General features: G+C 39.5%; 1 protein-coding gene across 1 annotated transcript; it reads left to right on the top strand.

Moving 5' to 3' along the window:
* The first annotated feature begins 138 nt into the window (after positions 1 to 138).
* LOC139714983 (dihydrolipoyllysine-residue acetyltransferase component of pyruvate dehydrogenase complex-like) lies at positions 139 to 27,102 on the top strand. The gene is made up of 14 exons (XM_071626626.1): positions 139 to 287; positions 2,018 to 2,097; positions 2,586 to 2,668; positions 3,332 to 3,472; positions 4,341 to 4,441; positions 5,699 to 5,714; positions 5,881 to 6,102; positions 7,583 to 7,720; positions 8,927 to 9,012; positions 10,594 to 10,731; positions 11,992 to 12,073; positions 15,995 to 16,066; positions 23,485 to 23,624; positions 26,337 to 27,102. The coding sequence occupies exons 1-14, from the start codon at positions 163 to 165 to the stop codon at positions 26,464 to 26,466; spliced, it is 1,554 nt and encodes a 517-aa protein (XP_071482727.1). The 5' UTR covers positions 139 to 162; the 3' UTR covers positions 26,467 to 27,102.
* The last annotated feature ends 142 nt before the right edge of the window (positions 27,103 to 27,244 follow it).

The raw sequence follows: 27,244 nt of genomic DNA, 5'->3' as shown, positions 1-27,244 counted from the left end.
ATATGCTTGCCGCATAGTCATAATGCTTTGAGACGGAAGAGAGAGAGAGCCCAGACACCAAACACGAACGACATCCCACGATAGAGGGTAAAGGTCATCCGGCACGATCCGATCGAGGATCTTTTCATCCAGGTTAACCCGGGTAGGGTAACACCGGCGAGAATGCAGAGAAGTTCTTCCATATTTCGATGTCTCCTTCGAGCTCGATCTTTCTCGAGCTCGACGAAAGCCTGGAATGTTGGAACATGTTCATACAGGACTTTGAGGCTCATAAATCAAGCTGAAAGGTTGGTGTCATGTCGTCTGAAATTGCATGTGGATCAAAGGCACTAAACCTCAGTCGGTGCAAGTTATCATTGTCCCATACATAGCAAATAATGTAGTGTGTTTTGTAAGACTTGTTGATCTGTCACGTTTACTGAACGTGATCAATGCACCGTTGAGAAATATGATACGGCCAGAGACAAGACCTTACGTAAGCATGAGAGGAATTATTCTTCAAACTTATACATCTCATGAATTATCATCATATGCGTGTAGTCTGTAGTTCTCATGATTTAAGTTACACCTAAATTTACAGAGACTCCAACCCCAATCGCCCTCTGATCTGGAGATTCTCCCGCCCGAAACCCCTAGCAAACGGGAGACTCCAAGTTGATGTGTGCGAAGCGCAAAGTTCCTATTGCTATAGGGTTCTAGATGTTCTCTGCTGCTATCTAAGGCTCATTTTTTCAACATACGATAGCAATAAGTAAGAAATCCTTTCCACCGGAAGACACAGAGCCACTTTGCCCAGGGCGGGAGAAATCAAATCTCAAGTGGGAGAACGGGAGATTTTGTAAAACTGGGCTTTCAGCATGTTCAGCGGGAGATCTCCCGTCGAAAACGGGAGAGTTGGAGTCTCTGAATTTATTTTTACAGTGCTTTCTAAATTTTAACTAGGTCTAGGCTGGCTAGCTAGGCTAGGGTCTACAATAATTCTCCAATTTCTTGTTCATCCAGCTCAAGTAAAGTTTGTAACGCAAACTCACACTCAGTCACACAGCCTTGCCCTTGTCGCTGTAATTTACACAAGTTTCTTTTGATAGATCCACATCATGCATCAGTGTATACATGTAGAGATGTATGTGTATCTAACTATCTATGTTACACTTACACTAACAGTGTGGCATCCAGTCCAGATAATTCCTACATTAATGTCTTATCTTCATCTGTCATGTCTGTGTGTTCCTGGTTATTGGTTGCTCCACCCCACCCCTGCCCTCCCTCCTGGCTCCTGCACTGAGTCCTGGTTAGCTAGTGGAGTTCCTAAAAAAGACCCAGCAAGTCCTTGGCTTTAACTGACATTGTGATTGTGATTTGTGGTAGGCCTACAGAGAATTTCGAGAAAATTAAAAAAGACATCCTGTTAGCTGTTATAACCAAGAACATTGACATTTTTCAGTTATCGGAATAATGATGGAGTCTTTATTGAATGCAAAACAGTCATTTGAATCATTATCTACATTCTACTTTGCATTGTTGATTTAAAAGGGATGTACGCACAATATTAAGGTCAGCTCCACGGGAGAATTTGTAAATGTATTGCAAATCAAATTTTCACCGTGCTCTTCCTGCCAGTAATGACTTGTGACATATTTGACCTCGATGTCTATAGTGATGAATCTCCACCCATTGCATGCAGACCTGTCAAATTTTTACTACCTGATTCTGAAGGTGATTTTCTGAAAACTCAAATTTCTTGTTGAGAAGATTTATAAACTTCTTGGTTTAGGCATTATGGTCCATTGGGATGAATATGATGTGACACACAAGTACAAGCCCTGACATTCTTATACTATACTTACAGCTGTATATATCTTATATGTTATCATACTCTACCTCCCTATAAACTTAAGATGTATGAATGTTAGCGGGTTTTGTATAGCTACATGTATCCTTGGCTGTACATATATAAGTTCAATATGTGCACATTTACCTTAATGGTGTATTCATTGTTATTTTGTCCATCCTGCAGATGTCTCCACAGCTCAACTCTGAGCAAGCCTCGGCTTCTGTACCAGCTGAGAAACCCTTGCAGATTGTTCTCATCAGAAGGTACATTGTAGTGTGTCATTTTAGGTCAACAGGTGTTAGCAGTTTAAATTTTCAGTGATTATCGTTGTTTTCACAACTCTGGGAATGATTTGTTCTGCACATGTTTTATGTTAAGAATGATCATGATTGTAGCTGAACATAATGCAACACCATTTGTAATTTACTTTTATAATTTTGAATGAAGTTGAGGTACATTTTAAAAAAAATATGAATTCTTTAGAAAGTACAAATGTGTAAGTATGAGATTTGAATTTCAACTGACAAATAATATTGAAAATGGAAACTGCAGTGCAGTCTTGAGTCAGAATTAAAATCTAGCCAGTTATTTTTTTTAACCATGTGTGTTTGTGAATGTCACAAATGACAGCATTTTTATAGGTCATTTATTCACCTGTCCTTTATGACACAAACAGTGCTGAAAATGTTAACACCATGAAAAGTGTCCGCTTACAGTGTATGAAAACTTGTGGTGTTTTCATATTTTACAGATCTGCCAGCCCATTTCAAAATCACTCTCCCAGCTCTCTCACCAACCATGGAAGTGGGAAGTGTTGTCAGATGGGAAAAACAGGTAAATTATTGATCTACCTTCCTCCAAGAATTCTTTACTTTGCTGGGGAGATACCATTTGCACTCTCTTCATAAAGTCTGTGCCATGGAAATTCCATACGAGATTTTTTTTTTCTATCGGTCACCAAGTGAACCAACTCCATGTACAATCAACATAATGTTATGAAACACATCAAGATAATAATACATAATGTACTGTACAATGTTCTCTTAAGGTACATGCACTAATCATGTACATTGTAAGATGTTCTTCCATTGAAAGAAGTAATTGGACAAAAGTTTGCAGAGCCAGTAGGTGGAATTTAAAAAAAAAATCACTCTGTACCCTCAATTTTCATGTGACTGCAATTTTTACTGCATTTCAAGTATCGGGATTTGCAAACAATAAATTATGACAATATTGTAAGTGTACAAATCAAATATCATGTAACTCTTTATGCACCACATTGACACGCCTGACTTGGTCAAAGATTCATGGTCCACCCCAGGTGACTAGCAATAGTCAGCAAATGGTATCAACTGTCCATATTGTGCCTTGCAGAAAAAGAAAGTAACAACATCAATGTAAACATGAATTGGCATTTCACCCCAAAGATAGAAAATGCCGTAGACAGCACCACAGGTGAACCAAATCTTTCCTGACTTTCCTTGATACAATTCAAAGGTTGGAGACAAGATACAAGACGGTGACTTGCTATGTGAGATTGAGACGGACAAAGCAACGATGGGATTTGAGGCATCGGAAGAGGGGTATCTGGCCAAGATCTTTGTGGACGAGGGTGCCAAGGATGTTCCCGTCGGAAGGGTAATCAAGACTATTTTTTTCCAACCAGAAGGCAGATGCTTCCCATAAGTCTGTGTTTCTTTTCCTCTAATAAGGATTTGTAAACTGAGTGTTTGGTACTTCATTGTGTTTTCCCATTTCTCTTGTACAGTCATCTAAAGGTTTGTAGTTTCTCAAGCTCAATCATAACTGAGCTGAGCATGTATATTAAATTTAACAAATGATCACCTAGGCACCGTTTCATGAAAGTTGCTAGCCCTGACAAGTTCTCAGTCTCTGACAATCACCATATTATGAAACAGTCAGTGACCAGAGCTTCTCACCCTATCACAACCAAGAATTTTACTGAAATTTTCAGAGACTGACAACTTGTCATAGGATCAGGACTGACGATTTGAAACGGTGCCCTGAAAGTTATATAATGTAACAAAGGGCTGTGCTCCATTTGTGTTTTGTGTTAACGTTCTCTTTACTGTATCGAAGCACTCTGTTATGCAAACTGACCAGTTTAACTCTCATATTTTGTTTTTGCTTGTCATCAAACCTTGGGGAAAAAACAAACAAAAAACTAAATATCATCTCATGGTTGACAAGACCTCATATCTCAATAGGCATTTACTAAAAAACTTCCTATATCTTAGTTTTTGATATGAAACATACTAATTTGAGTATCAAAACATTGCAATCTTTAATGTCATCCAAAACAATGTTTCTGCATTATCTGACATCAACAATGATGTTATGTTGCAAAAATATACAAGTTCTTTTGCTCTCCTGAAAATTAATGATTTTCAAGATACTAGGTCTTGTCACCCTAGAGACGACAGATTGATTATGTGATGCCGATTACTATTATTATTGTAAAGATGTGTGTGTTTGTGCTTTTTAGCTGCTTTGTATCATGGCCGAGGAAGAATCGGATGTGGCGGCGTTCAAAGATTTTGAGGATCTTGGAGTGATAGAGGACCCTCCGTCTCCACCCAGCCCGGTGCATCAAGAGACGGTAAGTTCCTCCACCACAACACCATACATATACATAGTTTCTTTCTCCAGGACAACTGTGGACAACAACCTATGGACATGTGACCCAGACTGGTCCTGTGGGATAGTCCTTTGTGGTGTGTACTGGTATGAGAGAGATTTCATCTAACATACAATTGCATATGTGACCCTGCATCACAAAACCAGCAAAAAGTCGCCAGACATGGATTTTTAGTCAAGGGGCAGATTCTGAAAGAGCAGACTCTAAGCTTTAAAATGATGTATAACTCAACTCAAATGGACTCCCCTAACCTAGCTGAATACAGGAAAGAAAGTACACACTCTGGAAAAGTGTGAACTGAGAAAACGAGGCTCTGAAGTACAGGGTCCATTCAAGTGCTTAATCTTTACCAAGCCGTGCTAGCTGTGTAATGAAAGGGACAAAACTACAGGATGTAAACCACAGGAGCAACAACAATGAAGGGATTATCAGATTAAGCTGAAATTTGGCACACTTTATTAACACATTCTGTCCATGAATAATACTAACTTTCAAAGCAGTAGCATTATCCATTCAAAAGTTGTTAGACTTGAAAGTAAAGAGTGTGCAACGGATTTTAAGAAGTGAAAAGGGGGTCTCTAAGACATACCTTATCATTCTACTCACCCCCCCCCCAAAAAAAAAGGGTTGTAGAAAAACTGCTGAAAACACACTTTTCCATTCATGTTATGATCCCAAACTAAAGAGTAATGTAGATGAAGGAAAACTCTTTCAGAAAATATGAAAAACTCAACATTGACTTGGTTGAGACGCTGTTTTCCCACAATGGCAAGGAGACTTGCTCCTTGAATTCTTTCGTTTCTGAAGTAATGAAAAATTCTAGCTATGTCATGCTTTGGAGTACAGTTGTAGTCATCTTAGATGTACATGTATGTTGATGTCACATGGAAGACAGTTCTTTGCCACCCAGATGATAAATTGATATTTGATGTGCCATATTTAACTCAAACTGTCACTGATAGGTGATCTTTAAATGGTTTAATCTGTTGCAGAAGAGTTACTGTGTGAAATTCATTTTGTGTCAAGCTGCAGTAAGTATCCTTTATTTCAAACTGATGCAGTTCCAACTCTCAACAATACTGTTACCCCAAAATAGTTTGTTTTATCCTCTCAATTATTCCAATAATGTACAAGATTAAAATAGAATAATTTGATAAAAACTACATTCACAAGGAAAAACATTAAAGTGATCTGATTAAAACAAGCCTTCAATTTCCACCAGTTCCAGTAACTGTTACAATTACAGCAATTCATTCATACTTGTCTTAGACAAGCAAGCAAATGAAGATACACTCAGTTTATTTAATCTCTTATTATCTTGTTGAGAATATTGAAATGTATGCCCTGTCCTGCCCTATGACCTTACAACCTTTACATTCTCTCCTAGGCCTCTCAAGCAGCCCCAGCCCCACCTCCTCCCAGGCCCACGCCACCCCCGGCCCCCGCTGCTCCCACCCCACCCCCAGCGGCCCCAGCTCCAACCTCACCCCCTCCCCCGCCACAGCCCCCGAGGGTAGGGGTGGTCCCCCCAGCCTCGGGACCCCAGGGGAGAGTCTTTGCGAGCCCTCTGGCGAGGAAGATGGCAGCAGAGAGGGGCGTTGAGCTTGGTGTAAGTATTAACCCTCACTGTGCCATGTTTATCAATGAGCATGTCATCTAGCCATTTTCATGCAATTACTATGAAGCCGGTAGCAAGCATTATGCTTTAACCCATTGAGGACGGGCTGATTTTGCTACAAAACGCATTTCCCGTAGACCCCTGCCCGAGTAATACTCGGGACTCGTCCTCAATGGGTTAAGTTGTGCACACCCATAGAATGTAATATGAAAAGGTTATTGCTATGATTTTGCTTAAGATATTATTTCATTGTGTATAGTATTGCTTCTCTAGTATGTATGTGAAAATGTTCTCGATGGGAGAACATGACAAATAAACCACTAATCACATGATCATAGTAATCCAATCAGTAGTGAGCATCTGCCTAACTCAAAGAATGTAAATAGTATCAACCTGTTGGAGACGAAAGAATACTCAGACAGGTGTCTATGGGAAATGAGTGTTATAGCAAAATTAGTCCGTCCTCAATGGGTTCAGACTTGATGCACCAAGGCGATACCTACTTCATCCGTAGCTTGAAAATTGTTACCCGTAGCTGCCTGTAGATGGGTGTGTTTCTTGAATCACTATTTAGCCATGAGCACATTCAGTAGAGCTCCTTTGTTGAAACTTGATACATTTTGTGCTGATTTTGCTCATGAAGATGTAAAGCGTGTACTATCAGCAACAATGTGATAAATATGTTTACCGGTAGTCTCTCTTTGCTCGACATCAAGGCAAGTTCACCAAAAGGATGATACTCATCAATCCATTTCTGTATGCATCAGGATTTAGCAGAATGCAAGCAAAATGCTGATCTTGCTGCAAAGCTCAAAACAAACAATGTTCGAATGATAATGGTAAAGTTATTGTATACATTGATAAACCAGGGCTCCACACTAACTTTTTTTTTGGGGTGGCCCAATGGGGCCACCAAAATCATCAATTTCAAATTTTTGGTGGCCCGAGAAAAAAATTTGGTGGCCCGAAAAAAACATTAAAAACCATTAACTCACTGCATGCATTTATGCATTTCCGGCGCAAAAAGTTACAAATTTATTAACATAATTAAAAAAAAATGTTGGTGGCCCGAGGCAAGCCACCAAATTTGCCCTTTTTAAAAATTTGGTGGCCCGACTTTCATTTTTGGTGGCCCCGGGCCACCAGGCCACTGTTAGTGTCGAGCCCTGGATAAACTGCCTCATACTTTGTTTCTAAGCAGTTTATTAATTAATACAGTGTTCAGATGTGCAGAGTGTCAAGTAGGGCCCCCCAAAAAGAGATTTTGAGCTTATGATAAAGCTATCATACACTGATGAATGCCTCATACTGTGTTTCCAAGCGCTTAAAATTGATTGATACAGTGTTCAAATGTGGAAAGAAAATAGTGCAAATAAGAGAGAGAGAAAAAAAAAAAGGGTTTACAGCATAGACTTCACCAAAGAAATGTATACTTAAGTTTTTATGTTTGAATCCTCCCTGTCCTGAGCAGCTCGTCCAAGGAACAGGCCCTGGTGGTCGAATTGTGAAGGCTGACATCGAGGCTTACGTACCAGGTGTTGCCGTGGCGATGCCTGGCGCACCAGTGGCTGCTGCTTTCACCGACATACCAGTTGATGCCCTTAGAATGGTAAAGAAGCTGCTGTAATGTGCATGCCTTTTCTCCTTTCCCAGATTATAATAATGATACTGACCCAGTGAATACCATCATGGTTATAACAACCCATAAAATTTTCAACAAGGTGTATTAGGACGGCATTTCATGAAGAGATTTTTCAAGTATTTTGGAGCTAGGATAGGTGGTTACAGTTGCCATGACAACATGTGATAATGCCCCAAACTGATCAGTTGTGACCATGCTGCTCCCATGGCAGGGGACACTAAACTAAGGAGGGGGGGGGGTGAGAGGTGAGAAGCTGCAGCCCCCCTATTTTGGTCTTCAAAAGAGATAATCAGGACAATCTTAACACCTTTTTTTTTTTTTCTGAAGGTGTTGTCGTTAGTAACTTCCTGTTTTGAGCGTGCCCTTGATCCTTGCCCCGCTCCTTGCCCCACTCCTTGCCCGCAGCCCCTCCACTTAAAAAAAAAAGAAGAGAAAAGTTCCACAACCCCTGCATGTTACCTGCAGGTATAGTAGTTTGGGGTTTTGTTTGTTTGTTTGTTGTGTGTTGTTGTTGTTTTTTTTTTGGGGGGGGGGAGGGGGGAGGGGGGAGGGGGGTACCCTTCATCCCTGCCCCACTCGGTGGTCGCAGCCTTTCCAGTTTAAAAAATGTTCCCCAACCCCTGCATGGTACCTGCCGTGTAGTAGGTTTGCAATAGTTTTTTATTGAGCCAGGCAGCCTTTTTCGCAGCATGAAACTCCTGCAAATTGCCTTCTATGAAAAATATTTGAGTATTCGACTTGTACGGGATTCTATTGTGCATTTCACTATCATGAATTGTAGCTCCTCGTAAAATTTATTTTGTGAAAGTTTCATGCACACAAAAATGTCTTGTTCCACAATACCAAAACTCTCCAGCATACCAGTTTTAGAATTGTGCTGTCACTATAGAGAGGTCTATAGACAAAGTCACCATGCTTAGTGAATGACTTGTTCTCACACTACTGGCTAGTAATGTGGTAAGTTCTGTTTCTCACAGATTTTTACTGTTTTCAAGCATACAGCGTTTACTCAATTTTCGACCAAAACGTGTTCATACCTTTGTATGCACACAAATCAAAAGTTCAGGTAGCGTGTAGGACTACACAGTTTCAATCTTTCACTCTCTGGAAACGTTGTTAAACAGCGCCCTCTATCATCATCAGATAGTCAACTTTCTCACATTCTGTCTCCAGGAGCAAGCCAACGCTGCCATCTACTCCAAGCAGACCATCCCACATTACTATCTCATGGCAGACATTGATGTCGCCGCCGTGCTTAGGTAAGAAGTCCCCAAAGAATCTGCTGAACAGTCTGATGTGCGCCAGTATACGTTGTAGGAATAACCATACGGTATTTTGAAAGCGCATTTTTATGCCGAGTGTATGCAGATCATTTCAGGTATATTGCATTCATCAAGAATGTTTAAAGATCTGGAAAGAAAAAAAAAGGATCATGTTGCAATGTATTTGTTATTGTGACATACAGTACTTTATGGCGTGACAGAAATCTATAATGCGTAAGCAGCAGGATTACCAAAAATCCTGTGGTCGGAAAGTACAACTCCACTCCATATTCAAGTTAACTTTTATGAATAAAGTTAACTTGATAGAAGGGAGTGATAGAGGTTTCAGCAAAATCAGATCGAAGATGAATAAGTAATTGAAGTTTGGAGTTCCACACATTTCCATGACTCATTGATATTAGTAACTGTAGCATTCTTCATTTTATAATCAAGCGTTGCACTTAAATCGGAAGAGTAACTACTGCAGAGCAATCTCGTGGTGTATGCTTTGTATTTCATTGGGGCCTCTGTATCCAACTCCTTCAGCCCATAATATGCATTTGATCAGCCCCCAAATACAGTTGAATGATTGACATATAAGCCATAACAAAGACCTCGGCTCATGGGTTGACAAGTACAACAAGGTGGTCATATTACTTTCTGACTGGGGTATGTTTATTCTTAGTGTTATATGTTTCCTAAAATGTTTTGACTATAGTTTGGCCACCAACTTCCTTTGGCCTAATTGAGCTTGTCAGTCAAGATGCTGTAAGCCCTTTTTACACTTGTGTTTCTTAACCCTGGACTTTCTCTGACCCAGGACTATCGTTAGTCCCGTACCAATTTTTTCAGCTTTTTACACTGGCCAATTAGTCCCGTACTATCTCTTGTCCGGGGCTAAGGAGAAAACTGACCTTTTTACACTCGTATTTCTTAGCCCTGGACTTTCCAAACCACATGACTATTCATGATTACGCTGTGCACTGTACACGTACACGCACGCACCGGCAGCACTTGATTACACATACCTCGTTTCTGATTGGTCGGTGGGGGTCGGACTTCGTCTCCGTTGCTTAGCCCCGGATTATTTTTTCGTTCTGTTTACACTCCCTTGCTTGGCACTGCAATTGCGGTGCTAACCCTGCTATTTTGCAGGGCCAGATAGTACCGGACTATCGGTGGGGCTAGCCCACTTTGGCAAAAACGAGTGTAAACAGAAAGTGGGCTAAGGATAGTCCCGTACCAACGGTGGGGCTAAGGGCCCCCCCCCCCCCCCTTAGCCCCACCGTTGGTACGGGACTAAGCAAAAATTTACAAGTGTAAAAAGCCCTATAGTGACAACCACAGATACAAATTTGAGCAGTTGATGATGTCATGGACCCACAAGTCTCCCATTGACGCCCACAGACATTTTAGTCTTTTTTTTGTTTTGTTTTGTTAAAAAAAAAAACACCACACAACTATCTTTGTCCATGAAAAAAGTACTATCGTAGTTGAAAGTTGCAATTAGTGTTCTTTTGATTGATTTGATTTGATTTGACAGAACTGACTCTTACCATTGTCTCCTTTCTGTATTAGGTTACAAGGGAATCTAAATGAAATGGTGGGTGAGGATAATCAAATCACCCTCAATGAATTCATCATTAAAGCTGCCTCCCTCGCCTGTATGAAGATACCAGATGCAAACTCAGCGTGGTTTGGTGACAAGATCAGACAGTAAGTCTTAATTAACTCTTAAAATGAATGTGCCACATTAGTGTGCCACATTATTCTGAGACAGCAAAGTAGTCATACTTTGGGGAAAACATTCTGTTTTTCAAATCTATGTAGCTTTTATAGATTTTTGTTACCCTGGACATGTAATGAGCAAAGTAGTAGAAAAATGCCAAGCTTTGCTGTGATGTATATTAAAATGGTATGACAAATCTATGATTGTTTTTCTTTCAAATGACCAGTAACTACATTATTGTCCAGGCATGACCTTTGCACACAAAAACAGTGACAAAAACCAGTCACCTCCCTGCAGAAATTTACAATTTACTAGCAAATCCAGTAGGGAACACCGCTTGATAGTCAATCACCACATAAAATGCAAGCTACATGGGACAGGAATAGAATCACAAAAAAAAAAAAAAACCAACGCTTTCATTATATTGTTGCATTTGGTGATTTGTAGATCAGTTTGGGCTGGTTCGTGCATTTGAGCAGAATATGCAAACTTAGCACGCGGTCGACGTAGTCAGGCGTGTGAATGTAGCACATAAAGAGTTAAAGAACCGCTTGAAAAAATTCCGCAATCTCATTGGTTGAGAGCTGTGAATTGCATTTTACTGGCTGCATGTTCAATGTAAGAAAAAAAAAATGATATGAAATATTAAGAACTACAAATTTTCCCTCAAAATTTTTGATGTTTTGATGTTGTCACTATATAAAAGAAATAAAAATCCATGTGAAATTATTAAAAAAGTGCCATCTGATACATTTGTTGATTTAAGCATTTGTTTACTTTGGGGTTGTTTTTCTTTAACAACAAATATTTGCTATTCGAAATAATTTTGTTTCAGCCCAGGCAGGTTAATGAGGTGAACCGATAATAATAATGATGATAATGTTAAGAATATTAATAACAATAGTAAAAGCAGTAATAATGATAATTATAATTAAGTAAATAACTTGAGATTTCAATGAAAAAATTGTGGAATTATGTTGTGTGATAAAAGGAAAAAAAAGTTAACCTTACAATTCATGTAATATTGAAATTAGAGATGAAAAAGCATGTATGTAGAATGTACGTGCTGACAGATCAAAGTCTGTAAATGTAAACATCAACACACATTCAGTAGATGGGCAGCCTTGCATTGTATAGACACAGACAGGAATGATATGATACATGTAATTTAGTTCATCAGTTCTCTTTCTACTATGATTATGTAACATGATCTTCTTTTTCCTCAATGCTTTCTTGTGTATTGACAGATACCACAATGTCGACGTCAATATTGCAGTCACCTCAGACTTTGGTACAGTGACTCCAGTAGTTAATGCGGCAAACACAAAGGTGAGGAATTTATCCCTCTCATATCTACAAACAACATGCTCAAAATTTTTGAGGTATTAGATTTGATACTTAAATTCAGCTCAGACCCTTGTGTAGTTTCGCTATTCGAAACTTGTGTAGCACGAAACTCAAACTTAAAAACTTGGGATTTTTTTTTTTTTTTTTTTGTTAAGTCTGCTAATCATAGCTACTGTCACTGTGATTAATAATTCTGATATCAGTTTTGTAACACAGAAACCCCAAATTGTAACCTCAAAATATGCCCAAATGAGCATATGTGACCCGCTACAACAAAATGATCCTAAAGTCGGGCGAGGTCAATTATTTGAAAATTGCATGGCTTAATTTCCTAATCTTTCTGCTTTAAGCTGATATATAACACATCTTATAAAAATAATCGGCTGCGGAGATATCGATGTTTAAAAGAGAGCATGTCGAGACGTCTGGGAAATCACTGTTTCGAGAAAAGCACCCTAAAAGTTTTCCTTGCGACGCAATCGCGATCAAGGGACACACAAGTCAGTTTTCACCTCCGGACAATAGAAGGCAAGCCCTAGCAACTCCCGAAATGCTCATTCAAGCACAGTGTCGGCGGTCTCCTCACCGACCAATCAGTGACCAGGATGCCAGGAGAAGCGGCTGGGCATAGCGCACCCCGCCTACACGCACCAGTCGACTGGGCAGTGTGTGAGCTTCACGCTTCGGTTAGCGGCAAGCAGCAAACTGACCAATGAGATCACTCTGGTCGTTGTTAGGGGCGGAGCCTATCTGTGGCGCTCAATCCAAATTTTGGAACCAGTTTCTGCTTCGTTGAAACGCCAAAAAACATGGCCCAGAAAAACGCTATTTTTTGGTCTTTCCTTTCACCATTTTGCTTCAAAATTTCGATAGATGATAGAAAATATGTCAGACTACAATAATATGTCAACGTCAGAAAATCGTAAGTTTTGACCAATTTTGATGCTCTGACTTCAAACTCGATTTTCACGGCTTCGACCGTGCGCGACTTTAGGACCCTTTTGTTGTAGCGGGTCACATATAGTTTGAAGCATTTTAATTGCCGAGGTCTCAAAGTACAAGTATATTTAGGTTTGGGGCCCACAGTCTGTGGAGTGGGTTTACTCCCACACCTTTTGGGGTCTAGAGCCAGACCTCTGGACCACAGCCACTACATGCCATGCCCTTAGATGTTTGATGCGTAAAGATACTTATGATAGCCATTAACTTTGCAAGCCTTTTAACCCTAAAAAGACTGGGCTATTTTGGTAGCTCGAAAGACTGGGGGGGGGGGGGGGGGGGGGGCCTAAAGGGCCCCCCCTTAAGATCTCGGCCGTGGATTGCGCGATCACCGCGGAAATTTGTACAAAGGTAGTGTGCGATGTAATCTACAAGATGGTATATTCAAATTTTCTAAAATAGCCTTTTTTAATCTTATTTTGATTAATTATGCTAATTAATGCGAGAAATTAGACTCTTTGATCTAAATCAATAAATAAAGCTCCAAAAGTGCTCATTTTTGGTGTACAGTTTGTAATTATTCTTTGTGGCATTCTTAGCAAATGTACTTGAAAAAAAATTCGGTATCAAAATTAATTTCTTATTTATTGTATTGTTTCATGAATTTCTTACATTGTATGTATTTCTTTGTTTTTTCGACCTTTTGTTTTTGTTGTTTTTTTTAACAAAATTTGTGGCAGACACTTTTTTAAGCATGATACCCCTAAAACAAATTAATTTTAGCCATTCAGAGTAAAAGTAAGCATATTTATATGAACCATGTGAAAAAACTCAATTTGCATTGACTTTGTACACAAAATCACATTTTTTAGCCATTTTCGGCCTCACGTGCATGTACAAAAAGTTATGTAAATTCAGAACCATACCCCTGGGCGTCACAAATTTGGTGTCAAAATGTGTGGGAAACTCGAAAGAAAAAAGTCATAGAGCATCGCGGCGAGAGCATTGCGTGTTGCAGAGTAATCACGCGAAATGTCGAGGGGGGGGGGCCTTTTAGCCCCCCCCCCCCCAGTCTTTTTAGGGTTAATCAGCATGTAATCCATCCAAACTTAACCTATTGTAGTTGTAGTGTTGAATACACTGAGCAACACATTGTGGTGTAGCTGGTTACACAACATTTGCTCCTGCGATAATTGCTCTTGTCTCATTTTCTTCAAGGACTTGTGGTTAGGGTTAGTGTTCCGATAGGGCTTTAGGTTTAGTTTGATGTGAGGACTAGGATTAGGGTTAAGGTTATGTTTGTGGGCTGAATTTATGATTGGCTTTGATAGCATGCAGAAATTTCATGGGAGCAATATTGTAGCAGGAGCAAATGTCATGGAACCAGTGTAGCAATGTGTCTCAGCCCCACTGGAAGACCAAGGTGACACGATAGGGATCAGGGAGATTATTATTCAAATTCATGAAATTCTTCCGTCGAGATGCTTTCATTGCAACTGATTGACAAATTGCTGTGCATCGACGTAAATAGGCTCTGAATTGATCAGTGTTTTAGTAGTAGCCATGATAAAAAATCATGGACGTACATACTCGAGCGGGACTCGAACCCACGACCTCCTGATCACCGGACAGGCGTCATCTCCACTAGACCACCGAGCTTTCGCCCGACAACAAGTGTAGGTTCTAATCCTTAATCAATCAATCAATCAATCAACTGATCAATTCAGTGCCTATTTACGTCAATGCAGGGCAATTTGTCAATCAGTTGCAATGAAAGCATCTCGACGGAAGAATTTCATGAATTTGAATAAATACGCAGTACCCGCTGCATGCTATAAGGATTAGAACCTACACTTGCTGTCGGGCGAAAGCTCGATGGTCTAGTGGAGATGACGTCTGTCCAGTGATCAGGAGGTCGTGGGTTTGAGTCCCGGTCGAGTATGTACATGTATGCCCATGATTTTATATCATGGCTACTACTAAAACACTGATCAGTTCAGTGCCCATTTACGTCGATGCAGGGCAATTTGTCAATCAGTTGCAGGGAGATTATTGCTGTGAGGGTGACAAAACCTCATATCTCAAAAATATCAAATGTTCAGATGAGCGAAAAAACATGGCAGCCAAAGCACTGTAACAAATGGGATCGTCCTTCCTTTGACATGCCATATGGTGGCTTCATTTTTTGGGTTGAGACAAATAGGATTTGGACAGGATATCACTCAAACTGATTATCTGGCAGTTAATCCCCCCAAAAAAATGATTTTTGCCAAAATTTGAGAAACAGGGTTTTGTCACCCCAGCGATGTTATGTAATTTCCATTGAGTGACAGTTAGTTTCCAGATATCCATGCTTTTGGGGCAGAAAGCACTCTTGTGTTCTTGCCATTAGGTGCACAAAGCAAAGTAAGGGTTAAAGGGATCGTATAGTTTTGGTTGAGACCTATAACTTCACTCAAGTTTCTAACATTTTTGGTGAGATGATGAGAAATCTCTTATGAAATATATAAGAGCATGTAATTTCAAGAGGAATTCAACGTATATTTGATGAAAATTGATTTTGAAATGGCCTAGATGCGCAAAACAGAGCGACCCTGATAAGTCCCACCTTTTGCTGCCATCACTTTGTTTTATCTTATTTTTGGATGTCTCGGCCATTTCCAAACCGATTTTAATCAAATAAACTTTTAATTCCTCTATGAATGATACGCTCTGTACTATTTCAGAAGTGGTTTCTTGGTATCTCGCAAAAAGTTAAAAGCCCAATCCTCATCTCCACCAGTACTATACCATCCCTTTAAAAAAGAAAGTTGTCAAGATTGCTACGGCAGTCAATGGAGGACTGGGAGTAGACTTTCTCTGTTGTTGGAAGACCTCCCTGATTGCTTCATCCAAATCTTGGTAGCTTAGATGTGGAAGGTTACTGGGCATTTGTTACTCTCTGCTGTCTTTTTCCACTTCCAGGGTCTTGAGGCTATACGACAAGAAGTGAATTACCTGACTGCCATGGTCCAAGACGGCAAAATTCAACCTCAGGTATGGCCAGTAAACTGATTCCCATTTTATGTAAAAAACAAATGTTGTGTATTCTCTTAATTCATCCTTCTAAGTAAAACTTTCTGTTTTCATGACCAAAGCAAACCCCAGCAAAACTAATGAGACAAAACACATCAAACCAAACAAACAACAAACAGACAAACAAATGAACCAACAAGAATGTAACGGCATAGTTTTCACAATTTCCACTCTCTATTGCAGAGTCATACGGTAAAACGAGGAATGTTCATGTGCATTTTAATTTCGTGAAATTCGTGAGAGCCAAGATTTGCCAAATTAACATGCACACGAAATTGCTAGTGGCAATTTGCGAAAAAGGCCATTGGCTCCAATTTGCGAAAATTTCATGCCGCGAATATAACATGTTTTACAGTATGCATGGGAAAGGGAATGTTGAAAGCAAAATAGTTGCATGTTTTTAATCTCATTGCTGGATTTACAGAGTGCTATAGGAGCCAGAAAATTTTGACAGTGCAAAGTTATCTAAATTTATGTCTTGGTATTAGTTTTCAGCTGTATAGAGAGCTTAGAATATTGCGTTCCTTCCCACATGTGTACATTTGTGCAGTGGCAGATCCGGGTGGACAACCCCCCCTTTAATTTTTTTTTGAAATACCAAAAGTATGCATAAAATCACACGATGACCAACATAAATAAAAAAAAAATATATCCCTACCATAGGAAGGCAGACACTCCCCTCCCACACCCCCCTGCTCCCTCCGCTCCCTCGGGCTCAATCATTACGCTCCCTCGCTTTGCACACCCCCCCCCCCCCCCCCCCTTACAGAATTCCTGGATCCGCCCCTGTTGTGTGCGTGTGTAAGTGTGGGTGTAAGCACATGTGAATGGTGTGTGTGTGTTTGTGTGTGAGTGAGTAAACATACAGGAATTACTCATATACATGTATATTTTCCTGACATACATGTATTTCACTTTGAATGATTGTTTAATACAAATGTATGTTTCAACTGTCTTTCAAAGTATCAAAATGTGTCTGTTTCTTCTTTACCCCATGATTTTTTGTTTGACTTCGAATACGATTACATATTTGTGGTAATATGATTTATTCATGTGTTGAAATCAGTAAAGACAATTTGAAAGAACAAAAATACACATTGTTTTTTAACACAGAACCTATCAATACCATGAGGATTGTGAGTACAATGTAGAATTTTACCCCTAAAAGGGCAGATTCCCCTCCCCCCTCCCAATTCTGCAATGCATGAAGACCTCGCTGCGAGGCTTCTTGACGTTTTTCTTTCAAGTCTCGCGCAACTTTTGAGACCAAATTTGTGATGTCCATGCATACCGTTATGGAGCCACACCCATTTTTATAACAATGATAATGATAATAAGTACATCATTTGTAATGTGCCTTCGATCTAAATGGGCACAGTGTTGGAATTTTGTGTACATTTCCTATGGAAAAAAAGTGGTCCATGACAATTTCCATTGAAAAGAAAGTGAAAGAACAATTAAAGTAAAAAAGAAGAAATACGTAAGAAATTCCATAAACAATAAAATACATTAGAATTTAAAAGACTTTTGGAAGTTTTTATGATGAACAATGATGTTCTTGGACATGTTAAAACAGATATGCAAACCAAAAAAAAAAAAAAAAAGACTCTCAATGCTTTTAATTAGTGTTTAAGAGGCTAAAAAGAGATGTTGGGCTTAATTTGCATATTAGTTGATTAAAGTTAAAAACTGGTAATTTAAAGAAAAAAGTGATAAAACACAATCTTGTACATTATGACATGGGTGATTTAGCATAGCCAAAAAAGCCCAGCCTAATGGGGTTAACCTATTGAGGGCGAGTCCCGAGTATACTCGGGCAAGTGTCGTAGCAAAATGTATGTGGTAGAAAAATCAGTCCGTCTTTATCGGGTTAGGGCAAATCCTTGTATTGTTTGCCTTTAAATGGTACTACTAATGGTGATAGTGAAAATGCCTGTGGTAAAGAATGTTTATTATGATAATCCTCTGATGATGATGATAATGTAATAATGATGATAATAATGATGAAGTGACAATGATTATGCTAATAAAGTAACAAGGAATACATTTACAGTAGTTCATTTAACACTCATTTCATCATCTCGTGAGACCTGTTAGAGTAATTGATGCGAATTGCAATTGGAACCGACATCCATTAGTTATTTCATATGCAAAAGTCCGTGGAGCAGATAGGCTTATTTCAAAGTAAAGTAATGCCATTTCATTCTTTTTCTGTTTCGAAAGGGGGGGGGGGTGGGGAGACAGTTTTGAAGCAGCTGTTATTGTAATTGTGCTCTTCTTTCCCCTTCCAATTTATGAAATGGAATGAGGGCATTCGCGAGGTAGTGCTGCAGAGTTCTGGCAATATCTGATGACCGTTTAATTTTCTGGTTGGTCAGGAACATAGACAGTGAGGCAACAGACTGGATAGCGCTGACGTCGACACGGCAATATCATTCCTTTTCGCACGATTCATAAATTCCGCGCATTAAACACACCGAAGCTTATCTAATCATATTTGATGTAAAATTGTGTGTATTTTTATCTCGCATCTGCCACGACTTTCATTCATTTAGTTTTGAGTAGATGTTGTACCATGCATCATTGACTTTCCTCAATATAGAGTAGGCTCTACTTTCACCATCGCAATATTTGCAATGAGTTGGGGGGGGGGGGGGGATGGGAGGGGGTGAATACTAAACATTTTCTAAGAACATTTAAGAGAGGCATGTATATGTACCGGGTGTCCCCAAAAAAGCGGAACTGTGGATTTTCAGTACCTTGCGTTCTAAAAGTTTTATATTTTTTGACGTCATTAGAAAGAGCATTTTCCGCAGAAGACAATGGTACCAAAATCATTAAATTTGGTTCAGCACACACATACAGACACACACACACACACACACACACACACACACTGTTTTTTCCTGGCCCGCGCCCAATGTTAAAGCTGTATCGTTTGTTGACACGGATCACCGAGCTTACACAATATTCACCGTGTGGATCGCGTGTGGCGCTCAAATTATTATCTCATAAGTTGCAAAAATCCGACGAAATTTGAAAATGACTGCATTTACAGAAATTGGCGTAGAATAAAAAGTACTGAACCAAATATAAAGATTTTGGTATCATTGTCTTCTGCGGAAGATGCTCTTTCTAATGATGTCAAAAAATATATTACTTTTAGAATGCAAGATAATGAAAATCCACCGTTCCGCTTTTTTGGGGACACCCGGTATAGTTGTTCAGTTTGTGTGTTCTTTGATCATGAATATAAAAAAGAAAATCTTTCTCTTTTTTTTGTAACTGTTTGATGGTGCTTGGCAAAAAAAAAAATGCACCATTCATCCAATGTATTTTGAATTTGGTATATGGCAGAAAACAAAAAAGAAAGAGTTGAAATAAAAGTTCTGAAGTTTAAGTGAAAATTCAGATTATTTTCATCACTCAAGATTACTCTCACTGCTCTTGATGTAAAAGGTGAGGGTTCAATGATTGGCAATTTTATCAAACCTATCATAAATGCATGTGGAGTGTTGCTAAAGGATGCTACAGAACAGGAGAATGAATTGAACATGAGATAAAAGAGAAAGGCCAGTATACCGATATTATGTTGTACTATGCATGATGTTGAAAGCGAAGGGAATCAAAGACATGCATTATACATCTAGATATTCTGTCTCATTCAAACTCCATTTTCTACGGTACTTTGACCCTGTTTCAATTACTGGGACTGTGCACGTCGTAAAAAAAAAATGCTCACTGCTCATTGTAAGCACCCAACAAGTCCTCTGTCATTTATTGCGAATCCTCGTTCTTCCGCGAGCTCAATGCCACGGCGTGACCCCCACTCACTCAATATTTACAAGATCAAGGTGTGAGCGAATTAGCAGGGCTGCAAGAAGATAATGGGGCCATGGGTGATTAGCTTTCGTTGTCTACACATGTATTCCCCCCTCCCCCGCACCCCACCTCCCCCCGCACCCCATCTCCCCTGGGATGCCACTGCTGCTGCTACTTGTAGGACCCGGTATTGAATCACTGATGAGACAGAAAACTGTTCAACATGAATAAGTGATGTGATGTGCTTGTGATGGACAAGGAGAGACACTTGACTGTCTTCTAGAGGTGAGAGGGAGGAGGAGAGAGAGAGAGAGAAATAAAGAAGGGGATGAAAGGGGGGAGGGGCAGAGAGAGTGGTAGAGAGACAGAGGGGGAGAGAGAGAGAGAGACTTGACTGCCTTCCAGAGGTGCAGGCTCGGAGCAGGAGAGAGAATGGTTTATTGCCACTTGGTCTACTATCAGATGGTCTACTTCCCAGTTCCTCTAACACCACTACGGCTAAACTCATTTGGTCTGAGTACTATCAGTTTTGTCTAATGCCCGTTTGGTGTAATCCTTACTTGGTGTAATGCCCATTTGGCTAATTATCGTTTCGTCTAATGACCAGATGGTCTAATTGCAGTGTTGTCTCCTTGGATTTTTCCCACTTTGTCTAATAGCATGTGGGTATTCGACGAAATGGGTATAGCCCATCTAGAAGTAGACCAGCTGGTAATGAGGCTAAGTGGCAATTGGACTAAATGGTCAATCGACGAACTGGTTGTAGACCAAACGGGATTAGACCATGTGGGTTGAGACTGTGTAAATGGCTATTAGACGAAGTGGGAGTAGACCAAGTGATAGATCACGGAGAGAACAAGCAAGAGAGAGTGGGGAGTGATGCAGAGAGAGAGAGAGGGAGAGGGAGAGAGGAAAATATACAGACACAGGTAAAAACAGATGGAACAATCACAGAGAGTCACAGAGGAGATGGAATGAGACAAACAAAGAGAAAGAGCAGGGTGGAGATATACTGGTAAACAGAGAGAGAGAGAGACAGAGCACATAAAACAAAAAAGAGAGGGGGAAAAAAAGAGAAATAGACATATAGGTCCGATCTCACAAAGGTCGTTTAAACTTACACCATGGTACAAAATTTAGACCATTATCTAAAATAGGCGTGCATAGAAGCATGATGTCGGGATGATGTACGGCGGTGATTTGGCAAAACAACGTATCTGAAAATTTGTGGTTTTTCAGGTTTTTGGCTTTTTAGATAAATTAAGCCATTTTTGAACATTTGTCAAAATTTCAGCTCTCAAAGTGATATCAATTCTTAGAAAAATGCATTTAAATTTCAGCGATTTTTATGCCTCCGCCACGAAGTGGTGCCGGAGGCATTATGTTTTCGGGTTGTCCGTCCGTCCGTCCGTACGTCCGTACGTACGTCCGTACGTACGTCTGTACGTCCGTACGTCCGTACGTCCGTCCGCTTTCGTTTACGCGATAACTTGAGTAATATTGACTTGAATTCTACCAAACTTGGTCCAAATATAAAGTATGATGGGGCAATTAGTTGATTAGATTTTGGGTGAAATCCGCCAAAGGTCAAAGGTCAAAGGTCAAGGTCAAATCGTGAAAATATATCCGTTTATGTGATAACTCAAGACTGGATCGAGCAAATTTCACCAAACTTTGTCGGAGGATGATGTATGATGGGACAATTACTTGATTAATTTTTTAGTGAAATCGGACGGAGGTCAAAGGTCAAAGATCAAGGTCAAATCCTGAAATTTATCTGTTTACGTTATAACTCAAAACTGGATGAAGCAGCTTTCACCAAACTTGGTCCAATGATGGGACAATTAGTTGAGTAGATTTTATTGACATTGGCAAGAGGTCAAAGGTCAAAAGGTCGAGGTCAAATGCTAAAAATGTTGCTATTTCCCCAATATCTATGCAATGCCCTAAGGTGTTTTCTTGAAACTTGGTGTAGACATGTACTACTGCATAAAGATTCTCCAGAGGGTTTCATGTCATAAGGTCTAAGGTCAAAAGGTCAAAGGTTAGGTGAAAATGTAATATCACTTTTCTCACAAATGGTTCAATGTATCTTCATGGAACTTGGTACATACGCATGTACTGACTGGCAGAGATTATCTAGGGAATTTAGGGGTCATAGGTCAATAGTCATGGGGTCAAAGGTCAAGGTCAACTCCTCAATATTTTACTATTTCCCTCATACACTAGTATATGAAATGCTTGCATTATTAGTTTTCAAACTTAATATATACATGCATTACCTAATGGAGATTCTCCAGGAAATTTCCAGCCAGAATGTCAAAGGTCAAAGGTTAAGGGTCAAAGGCCAGGTTTCAATGTCCCCCCCAAAATAAGTCCAAATAATTTGGCAAAACAACATAACTTACTTACGTTGTTCTGCCAAAACAGTTTCTGTCCCAGAATCTCATTTGAGCTTCCGGTTTTTCTGGCAGAATAACGCATCTTCGTTGTGTGACATGGCAAAACAACCTAACTGCAGCATGCAGTTGCCCGCCCGGTCTTAGCCGCAGCGCAGCTACTGTACCAGAACGCAGATAAGTTGTTTTGCCAAATCACATTCCCTGCGCAGAATGATGCGCAGAGAGGATGCACGCTGCACATACGTTGTTCTGCCTTGCTACTGCCGAGCACCAAAACGCAAATACGTTGTTTTGCTAAATCACATTCCCTGCACAGAATGATGCGCAGAGAGGCTGCACGCTGCACATACGTTGTTCTGCCTTGCTACTGCTCAGTGCGAGGTAAGATACGTTGTTCTGCCATGCTACTGCCGTGGTGCGCAGAACAACTTGCGTTGTTTTGCCTAACCACGCACGTGATCCGAAGTTTAGGTGATCTGGCAAACAACGTATCTACAAAAAGTCTTTGATATTTTGAACAAAAAATCTCTTTTTTACTTAGATTTTAACTTGATACTAGAAGAATTATGTAAGCCATATTTAAAAAAAAGTATCTTGGAAAATTATTCGACTGGAGAGAAATGGGAACAATTCTAGTACTTTGTGGCTTCAAAATCTAAAATCGCGAATATCTCGAAAGTATCAAAATGCAGATCTTACGTTGTTTTGCCAAATCACGGCCGTGTAAGTACCATGCAGAGAAACAAACACTTTCGTCACACACCACATCTCCATCATGCACACGCATGTATGCACCCCAAACGCAACACACAGATACACACACCAAATGCAACTATTCACGGTTCAGTAATTTTGTGAATAGATGGTGGTGGGTAAAAGGGTAAAGTGTGTGATGGCAATCACTTAACTGTGAACAGAAAAGCTAACTTATGCAAATATTTGAATATGACCTTTAATTGCAGAGCAAAATTCAACAAAGAATAGAATTACATTAAAATGAAGAAATAATGAAATTCTTATGTTTCATGTGATTATTGTTTGTCATGAATATAGATAGCTTCTTTTGAAGTTTCTTGGTGTTACTTCTTTCCCCAACTGATGAAAGTTTTCTGTGACTTTGGTTTGTTTTGTTTTGTTTTTCTCCTCTCACTGTAGGGTGGCACATTCAGTGTTTCAAACTTCAGCGAATTTGGTGTGAGGGGTGTGGCAGGTATCATCCCCTCCCCACAGGCCTGCCACCTGGGGGTTGGGGCGGTGCAGGAGAGATTTGTGCCAGATGACGATGCTGAGGAAGGGTGAGGCTTGATTTCTGGAATGATGGATGTTTTTCATTGATAACTGCTTTCTTAGGAATTCATTGTAATTTTAGTGTAGTTCATCAAAATCATGGAAGAGTAGAACCTCCTAATGATGAGTCTGCATATCATAAAGCGAAATACTGTAAAAGTAAAAATTCTCGCGGTGTTGAAATTTTTGCGTGTTTCGCGCAACCAGAAACTAGCGTGAAAATAAAAGCATGCGAATATTTTTGCTTTCCATGTGTTCCAGTAGTTGAGGTCTTGAGTCCGCGGAATTAAAAACACCCGAAACTCGTTTTACCCGGCTAAGCGCGAAAAATTAGTCGCGCAAAAATATCCACTTTTACAGTAGCTGATATTAAGAGGCAATTATGGAAACCCCATTCCTTGTATCATCTGCTGTTTTTACCTCTGATATAACAAGATACCTGATACATTGAGGTAATTTTGCCATTCCTTTTGTTTATGTTATGTTGTTTTTGTCCCTGATATAATGAGATACTTGGTATAACATGGAAATTTCTGTGGTCCCCGAGCAGCTCGATATATTACAAGATTTTCCTGCGTTGAAATACAAAATTGTATCCACCTTCGTGTTGAATACACTGTCAACTACATCGCACAAGGCCTGATAAATATCAAAATCAATATTATCTATTTCTGACTAGGTATTCAGCTCGCCGTCATATCAATTATACGTAATAACCCAACTGTCCATATTTGACTTGACTATTAGACTATACCCAATGTAAGGGGGAATTTTTGAGGTCTCAAGTAGCTTATTAAAACAAGGTTTCCGTGTATTGACATACAATCATAAATGTAAAATCATTATAAATTAACTGACAGCAGTATTACATAAAGCCTGATGAAAAAAATTGAAAGCAGCAGTATATGTGACCCTGCACCTCAAAACAAACAAAAAGTCGCCAGACATGAATTTTTAGTTAAGACCATATTCTGAAAGAGCAGACTTTAAGCTTTAAAATGATGTATAACTCAAATCTATGGACTCTCCTAACCTATCTAAATATTGGAAAGAAAGCACAAACTCAGGAAAAGTGTGAACTGAGAAAAGAGGCTCTGAAGCACAGTGTCTATTCAAGCGCTTAATCTTTACCAAACCGTGCTGGCTGCGCGATGAATGGGACAAAAATAAAGGAAGTAAACCACCTGAGTAACAACAATGAAGGGATTATCAGATTAAACTGAAATTAAGCATTTCTGATACCAAATTTTAGCATAATGTAAATGAAGACCAGCTCTTTCAGAAAATATGAAAAAGTCAAGTTCGGCTAGGTTGACCCATTTCACTTATTTTCAGTCCTCACGCAAAATCAGTGTGTGCGACTGTATGTTCGTTTTGAGGTGCACGGTCACATATATCTCATTGAATAATTTTCCTGGTATCGCATTGCAATTTGCTATGCATTTTTACAACACTGCTACACAAACTAACTTTTGTGTAGCAGTTTTCTTCCATAGAAGTGTACAGGATAACATTTAGATATTGTTCATCAGCTGAAATTGCTAATCAAATCTGAGTTGGAAAATTATTCCCTGTATCTATCTATTTGTATAGAAGCTAGCCATCATTCTTTCTTTCATATCAATTCCATCTGATTATCTAGTTATCTTGTATTTTCTTTTCACTACCTCATGATTTTTCAACAGAAAAAAATGAAACAATAATGAATAATACCTTATGGCTACATATGAGCACACGTAGGAGCAACATCTCTGGTGGTTTGTACGTCACATGACACATGAACATCAGAACATCATGAATTTCTTAGATTGTGTAAAATCATTCCGCAGCAATGAGGCATAAGGGCGTATGAAACATTAAAAAAAACACACATAAAAACATTAAAAAAGAGAGAGATTGAAGAAATTTTAGAAATGATTATTGCTCATTTCTGATACGCTGAAGGTTTGAAAATTGTACATTGCCATTTGCATCCTGTCATAACTCAAGCGCAGTCTATCGGGTCTTTGTTTTTCTCCCTTTTAAATTGGCCTAGTATATCATGATTACGCTTCAGACTGAATATATCCATTCAGCTGTGACAGTACATGACAGCCTTTTACAAAGCGGTATTGATAGATTGTAGTTTTGAGCTTCTTTTTGTATGGAAAATTGTAGGACTCCTGTGATGATTAATGAACAGTTCATAGTAAATGTATGCCTGTGTATATCGGGGGGGGGGGGGGGGGGGGGGGGGGGGGATGAGAGAGGCGATATCATTTCAGCATACCGAACCCAAAACCAAGCATGATCTTTTTGTCACGTGTCATCTAAGTGGATGGTTTCTAGCATGGATGTATAAAATATTCATGATGTTATTGAAATACAAATGAGTTCTACCACTTACAAAAATTGCCATCATAATACCTGACGGTTGTATAATAAGTATGATATTCATAGGGTAATGTTTTACAATATCATATAAGACATTTATTGGAGTTTTTTTCTTTCCTCACTCTTTTGTTCTCCTTTCTTATTTCTGACTTTCTTTCTATAGATTTCCTTTCTGATACAGACTTTGTGTTTAAGTCCGATGAAAGAATTTTCTCAGTGTTATAGATATTGCATTATTTGTTCACACTTTTGCCAAACAAGTTAAATGTATCATGATGATGGTGATGATGATGATGATGATAACGATGATTGAAATGACCATTCATCTCTGTCCTGATGTCCTGCAGGTATCGGGCAGCTTCCCTGGTGACGGTCACTCTGGTGTGTGACCACCGAGTAGTGGACGGAGCCGTCGGGGCCCAGTGGCTGCAGCAATTCAAGAGATATCTGGAACAGCCGGAATCCATGCTGCTTTAGTCTCCAAAGGACCTTCATACTTCCTATCTTACTTCAATTTTATTTTCCTTGTTCTAGAATTATAACCATGTAAAATACAAAAAAAAAAAAAATAATCTTTGTTGCCAAAAGAGGAGATGAAATCAATAGATGCAAAGAAAATAGATCGATATCATAAAATTATGGTGAGGGAGAATAGATCAAATGACTGAACAGGGACTAATCTACTAGATTATGGCTCTTGATGTTTTTATAATGTTTCAGTCTGGTGTTTGTTGAAGGAGGAGACAAGTGTTGAAAGTTTTTGGCAAGGTTTGCATGGTGCAGGGATCACATACATGGAAGAGACTCTTCTGTCATGTTTAATCTGATTCCCCATATTTCTTCTCTCTCTCTATCTCTCTCTCTCTCTTGTTCTCATTTGTCTGAGTACCAAATTGTCTCCGATCACAGTAACGGTCTCTGAAACCAATTCCCAAATCTATGCAAATTCATAGTTGTGATTGTCACAAGTGAAAAGCTATCCATGAAACGCTGTGTGCAGTGGAATTCAGTTCCTCAGTTATTTCTGTCTCTTGATCAGTCACGTGCCTGCTGTGTTGCACAACAGATAATGGGGGACTAAAAACTGCACCGTATGGTGGTGTACCAGATACACATCCCCCCCCCCCCCACACACACAAAGTGGTCATAACACAGGAAGAAACCTGTCCATATTTATTTACATGTTAATAGTCAAAGACATGTATTCATTTCACAACTGATCCTGAACAGCTGTTGCTGACTTAGTTTATCGTTT

Source organism: Diadema antillarum, unplaced genomic scaffold (assembly GCF_040938485.1).
Source record: "Diadema antillarum isolate AM-2024a unplaced genomic scaffold, OU_Dant_1.0 seq00002597_RagTag, whole genome shotgun sequence".
Taxonomy (NCBI): Eukaryota; Metazoa; Echinodermata; class Echinoidea; order Diadematoida; family Diadematidae; genus Diadema; species Diadema antillarum.
This window is presented reverse-complemented; position numbering and strand designations above follow the sequence as displayed.

Bases quoted from the DNA above. Each gene is read 5' to 3' on its own strand.
- LOC139714983 (XM_071626626.1), top strand. From the start codon at position 163: ATGCAGAGAAGTTCTTCCATATTTCGATGTCTCCTTCGAGCTCGATCT. The intron at 288-2,017 runs GTTGGTGTCATG...TCCATCCTGCAG, and splicing joins CTCATAAATCAAGCTGAAAG to ATGTCTCCACAGCTCAACTC. The intron at 9,013-10,593 runs GTAAGAAGTCCC...TTTCTGTATTAG, and splicing joins GATGTCGCCGCCGTGCTTAG to GTTACAAGGGAATCTAAATG.